At 47.4% G+C, this 6,308-nt stretch overlaps 1 protein-coding gene across 1 annotated transcript; it reads left to right on the forward strand.

Moving 5' to 3' along the window:
• On the forward strand, positions 4,309-6,105 carry LOC8058420 (WRKY transcription factor WRKY28). The gene is made up of 3 exons (XM_002437317.2): positions 4,309-4,609; positions 4,726-5,142; positions 5,256-6,105. Exons 1-3 carry the CDS (start codon positions 4,463-4,465, stop codon positions 5,736-5,738), a joined length of 1,047 nt encoding a protein of 348 aa, XP_002437362.1. The 5' UTR covers positions 4,309-4,462; the 3' UTR covers positions 5,739-6,105.

Here is a 6,308-nt window from a genome sequence, read left to right on the forward strand (position 1 = left end):
TGGCGGCGCGAAGCCAAACCGCGCGAAGGGAGGGTTTTTGCATAGCCGGACTCCTTTGGCATATATGCCAAGTTTCCCCCTCCAAATGCATAACGATTAGAGGGTTTTTTTTTGGAGTTTTATGCATTTTGGTAAATGCCAAGTCCATTTGCATAATGGTTGGAGTTGCTCTTATAGAATTCAAACTTTGTCGCATTTAGTTGCCATACTCACTTTCTATTGCACCTTTCTCTTCAACCAATATCTTCTTCTTTTTTATAATAATACATCTCTACCTCTATTTCTCTCCATCTCGCTCCTTATTTTCTTCGCTCCTCCTAGATTCTCATGTCCAATCTTAAAACATCAACTATTTTAGAATAAATGGGTACTTAATATTTATAAGGCCTTTTACAGGGACGTCGTCTATTACTAAAAACATAGTGCCGTTAAATTCTGATATAAATTCAAAAAAATACGAACACTCATGCCAAATCGAGAACTTAAATCTGGATGGATAGATTTGACCACAAAGAATCCAACCAACTGATTTATGATCACTTCGTTACGCCAATACATCTTGATTGAAGTGAATACGGATACAAGCAAACACAACCTTATATTAGTGATGTTTTTTCTTAATGAAACCCGCTAGTAACTGGTTATATCTTTTCTTTACTCCCTTTATTTTTAAATTATATTTTGTTCTAGCATTTTTAGATATATAGTTTTTGTTACACTGCACAATTACTAGATATACATTATATCTAAATATATGATAAGATATATTCCCTCCGTCCCAAAATAATTGTCATTATCGCTTCCCAAGAAATAACTTTGATTAAATATATATTAAAATATATTAATATTTATGTTACATAGTTAGTATTATTGGAAAGATCTTTGAATCTAGTTTTTTAACAAATTTATTTAGAGATATAAATATTGCACATATTTTTTAAAAATTGAGTCAAATTTTGGATACGTAAACCAAAAATAACACTTAATTTGTGACGGAGGGAGTATGTATCTACAAAATCAGAGCCACTTATATTAGGAACCGAGAGAGGACCTAATATATTCCAGATTGTTTTGCTAGCTGTTTGGTGAAACCTGTGTGCTTGAAAAAGAACCACCAGTAATTGATTCCAATGCAAGCTACTGTAGATGCTAGGAGGGCGACTAGTAACAATGCAAGTGCACTGAACTTGTACGTACCATTTCCGTGATGGGCGTGACTAACTTGTTCACCCCGAGGGCATCAACAACACAGCTAGGAGTTGAACGAGTCACACCCAGGTAGGCAGTAGTCTTGGATTGTGCGCAGTGCCTCTCGTTTTTTTTTTTTGTTCCCACTCAATACAGTAAAGAGACCTCGATATAGAAATTTAGAAAGTCTATTATCAGGTGGCATGCATCGTGCCAAAAAAAAAAAACACTCATGCTGATCATCACTAGATTTCTGCTGACTTTGCATTGCGGCGGCGTACCAAATAAATGTGGAAATGTGAAGACGGTGGTGCCGGAAGAGTTTTGATTCGGTTCATGCACCACCTCTCCGGCCGTGACCAACAAAGATTCAGATTTCAGAACAGGGGCGTCGCAAATGTGGTGTGTGGCGGCTGCTGTCCAGTTCACATGTACTAGTCCGATACAGCTTCTCTCGCTGTAAACTGGCCTGGCGGCGATTAAACTAGAACATGAACCTGTTGACTCCGGGCCAATAAGTAAGTAGTCTGGTCAAGTTAGGATCGAGAAACATGGAAATCATTTTTTTTAATGTAATAGCTATAGGCACGGTGTGGGAGGAATTTCTTTAAGGTTTCTTGTACGCCATCGATGATGAGAACAAACTTGTTGTGCTGCCTGCCTGCCTGCCTGCCTGCCTGCCTTTTACTTGCCTTTGACGATGCCCGTCCTCCTCTTGTCAAAAAGCGGAATTTGCTCCGTGCTAATCCAGTCCTCTGTTTTCAACATCATGGGGATCCCGTATTCAGATACTCCTACCTTTTCTTGTGGATAATTTCAAGACCTACTAGGTATTTGGTAATCTGGCCTGCAACCTGCACTTGAAGAAACGTGGCACTTTTTCAGGAAAAGATCAACACGTCCGACCTAGTCTCTCTGTGGTTTCCCCCAAACTTTACCAATTCCGTCGTCGTCCTACTCGACCTTCGGACTCCGGCTTGGGCCTTGTTTACTTCCAAAAATTTTTATAAAATAGGAATAGTAGCACTTTCGTTTGTATTTGACAAATATTGTCCAATTATAGACTAACTAGGCTCAAAAGATTTGTCTCGTCAATTCCGACCAAACTATGCAATTAGTTTTTATTTTCATCTATATTTAATACTCCATGCATACGTTTAAAGATTCGATGTGACGGGAAATCTGAAATATTTTGTAAAATTTTTGGGGAACTAAACAAGGCCTTGATCAAGGCAACTTGTTCTTGGCAGCCACCAGCAGGCCCCTTTGCCAGGTCCAAGTTCTGCCTGCAGCAGCCTGCTGCTGCGAGTGTGTTGTGCGTCCTTCTTGTCAACCCGGAGTCTCCGACTGTCCCCTGTTCGTGCCGGGTCCAGGTCCAATGAACATTTCGTGCAAACATCACACCGCGAGGTCGTTTCTTGTTTTTTTTTTCTAACCCAAAATCAAGAACCGGCCGGACTAATCGCGCACGTAATTAGGATAGGTCGTCAGCAACCTCCCTCCTGCGAGGTGGCAGGTCGTCGCGACCACCTGAATTCGCTTGGCCATGGCTCTGCTGAATTGCTGACGGATTCGGCAGATAAGCTTAACCGAACATAGACGCGACCGTGTGTTGGGAAATGCACATTTGGGCAGGCAGCGCCAGCAGGCATGATCGAACCCAACAAATGTGTGTGTTCTATATACCCTATATACGTGCCTGCATCACCAAATCACCGAGTTTTACGACGCACTCCTATTTGCTTTACGTTATGCCCTCGGCCCTCCCAGGCAAAGCTGCCCGGCCGCCAGGACAGCCAGGGTAACTAGATGTGTGGGGGCACGTCTAGCAGTCTAGTCCCAAAAATGTGAAACATAAAACCTTTTGGAGTTAACCGAGTTGGAGATCTCACCGAGAGCTTGTACTTTGCTATAAAAGATATCTTTATTTGACACAATACAAAAACAATACTATTTTTTCTCGTACGACAAGCGCTATTATTTTTTCGTGTATCTTAACTTCTTGTAGAAACTGAAAACTACAAAGTTATAAATCTCATTAAAAACTACAACTTTGATGTAAAAAGTAATATTCATTTAACACTATACATAAAAGATAGTATTATTTTTTGCAATGTGACAAGTGTACACAATTATTATGCTCCTAAAATTTTTCTAATGTGACAAGGTTTTTTCCACGTCGAAAATGCTAATGTGGCCGATATTTTCATACCAATACATGTGACGCGACAACGTTATTTGGTCACGGCAACGACACTGGCATAATTAAAATGTCAGATCCATAAAATATTTTCAGGACTGACTATTTTTAAAATATCAAATAAAAAATATTAATTTTTTTGAAATATGCTCCAAGTTTTAAGGCGCATATGCTTACGCCCTCCCAGAGGTAAGCTGCCCGTCAGGACAGCCAGGTGCTAGATGTGTTGATAACCGAGTTGGAGCTCACCACATACTCACGAGTATGTATGTACATAGTCCCAAATAAGTGAAACATAAAACCTTTTGGAGTTAATCGACGAGATCTGGTTCCCAGCTACATATGCGTACATACGTTTTAGACAGAGCACCAGCCAACAAAGAGAAGAGAGGTGATCGAGGGGTGCATGCAGTGCAGGAGTCAACCAGCAGCTAATCCTCCCAAAATGCAAGCTAAACCCGCAGCCCCTGCCCTCCCTCCCGTCCTCCTCCTGTCATCCCCTGGTGTTTTTCGTTTAATTTGACCCCGGCGACCCTGGCCTGATGATGATCCAGTCCGGCGGGTCCCCTCCCGCCCGCCACCGCACTGCATGCAGTCCACAAGAGGAGAGATTGGTTTAGTTTAAGCGAGTAATTAAGAGCTCTCACCACTCCTAGATCACATCGACGCCGGCCCTATTATATTCTGTCACGAACACGACCAAGACGACGACGACGACGACGACGACGGACAAGCAGGCCTTTTGCCCCCAGTCCCAAGATGCTTCGTCTCGTCTCCCAAGTCCCCCCAGCCCCGGAACACTCGCCGTCGCTGTCCGCCCAGCCACCAAGAGCCTTCCCACCAAACTTGCAGCACGCCACTGACGCACATGTGCCTCCTCCTCCTCCTCCGCTGCGTCCTCGCCTATATATTCGTCTTCCTCGAGAGACTGCCCCTCTCATCCATGCACAGGCGCTCTTCAGCTCCTCCCTTCCTTGGCTTCCACTACCAGCCGTGCACGCCTCTGATCTGTTCTTGACGTAGTACGCGATTGAGGGGCTAACGATTCTTGTGGGGACGACGGCGGCGGCGGACATGGACCCGTGGGTCGGGCACCAGCCTTCCCTGAGCCTCGACCTCAACGTCGGCCTGCTTCCTACGGCGAGGCCGGCGGTTCCGGCGAAGTCGACCAAGGTCTTGGTCCAGGAGAACTTCATGGCCGTCAAGAAAGACAACCGAGAGGTACCGTACTCGTTCGATCCATCGCTGGATTTACAAACGTGGGTATGGTACAGGCGTAAGCGTGAGCACTTTGCTGATTGGGGATCGTCGATCGGAACTTGCTGGTCATATTACAGGTCGAGAAGCTCGAGGCGGAGCTCCGGCGCGTCGGCGAGGAGAACAGGCGGCTGAGCGAGATGCTGCGGGCGGTGGTGGCCAAGTACACGGAGCTGAAGGGCCAGGTCGACGACATGGTGGTGGCCACCGCCAACCACACTGGGTCCTCCACGTCGGAGGGCGGCTCCGCGGCCTCGCCGTCCAGGAAGCGGATCCGGAGCGCCGGCGACAACAGCCTCGACACCGCCGCCCAACACCACCACAGACGCAAGCCGTCGCCGCCGTTGGCGGCTGCCGTCGCGGCACACGACCAGACGGAGTGCACGTCGGCCGCCGTCAGCGTCACCGCCGCCGCCTTCCGGCGCGCCGTGCGGGAGGAGTGCCGGCCCAAGGTGTCCCGGCGATACGTCCACGCCGACCCCGCTGACCTCAGCCTCGTAAGTAACGGGATCGGCCGGGATGCCGTAATTAACCATCGCTTTTTTTTTTGCGCGCCGAATTTACGGTCAATTAACTCTCGTGCTGCTTTTTTAAACAAAAACAAACACAGGTGGTGAAGGACGGGTACCAATGGCGGAAGTACGGGCAGAAGGTGACCAAGGACAACCCGTGCCCGCGCGCCTACTACCGGTGCTCCTTCGCGCCGTCGTGCCCGGTGAAGAAGAAGGTGCAGCGCAGCGCGGACGACAGCACCGTCCTGGTGGCCACGTACGAGGGCGAGCACAACCACGGCCAGCCGCCGCAGCACGACGGAGGCAGGGCCGCGAGGTCGACGGCGACGGCGCAGGCGCAGGTGGCGAGCGAGGCCGCCGTGCGACCGGTGGCGGCACCACTGCCGCTGCAGCACCCGCACCAGCAGCAGAAGCAGAAGCAGAAGCAAGAGGCGGCGACGACGGTGCCGTCGTCGGAGGTGGCGAGGAAGAACCTCGCGGAGCACATGGCGGTGACCCTGACCAGGGATCCCGGGTTCAAGGCGGCGCTAGTCAGCGCGCTCTCCGGCCGGATCCTCGAGCTCTCCCCGACCAGGGATTAACTAGCAGTAGACGAACATGATGATGAATTAACGAGTTAGTCCGTAGACAGCGAATTTATTCAGAATCGTAGCTCAGAATTTCGCCACCAAGCGATCGAAGAAGTGAATTCGAGCTGCTTATTGCGTGTGCGTTCGAATATCAACTGGCGTGCGGACCATTCAAGTTGCTAATTCAAGCACGTACGTACTTACTCCATTCAAGATTCAAGCTACATGATATGATGCAGCCTGTGGTTAATTAACGGACACGGTATATATAATTATATACATATACCAGTAGTATACCTGACCTCCACGTACGTGTGCATATATGTCACCGGACGCTTGGATTTGGATGCTAATCTGCTAATGCATGGATTATCGAAGAGATCAAGATCGAGAGAGCGACGACCGAGTTTCTGTACGGCACCGGCGCGGGGTACGTAGAAGTAGAAGATCGATGATACTCCGTTCATATCATAAACAAAGTTGTTTTGTACAAGGTTTGAATCAAACATTGAGAATATAAATCATAAATAACTTTTAAGTTGTAGAATCTAGAAATATAAACTATATGAATAGATTTGTCTT

The sequence above is a fragment of the Sorghum bicolor genome, chromosome 10 (assembly GCF_000003195.3).
Source record: "Sorghum bicolor cultivar BTx623 chromosome 10, Sorghum_bicolor_NCBIv3, whole genome shotgun sequence".
Classification (NCBI taxonomy): domain Eukaryota; kingdom Viridiplantae; phylum Streptophyta; class Magnoliopsida; order Poales; family Poaceae; genus Sorghum; species Sorghum bicolor.

Bases quoted from the DNA above. Each gene is read 5' to 3' on its own strand.
- LOC8058420 (XM_002437317.2), top strand. From the start codon at position 4,463: ATGGACCCGTGGGTCGGGCACCAGCCTTCCCTGAGCCTCGACCTCAAC. The intron at 4,610-4,725 runs GTACCGTACTCG...GTCATATTACAG, and splicing joins TCAAGAAAGACAACCGAGAG to GTCGAGAAGCTCGAGGCGGA. The intron at 5,143-5,255 runs GTAAGTAACGGG...AAACAAACACAG, and splicing joins ACCCCGCTGACCTCAGCCTC to GTGGTGAAGGACGGGTACCA.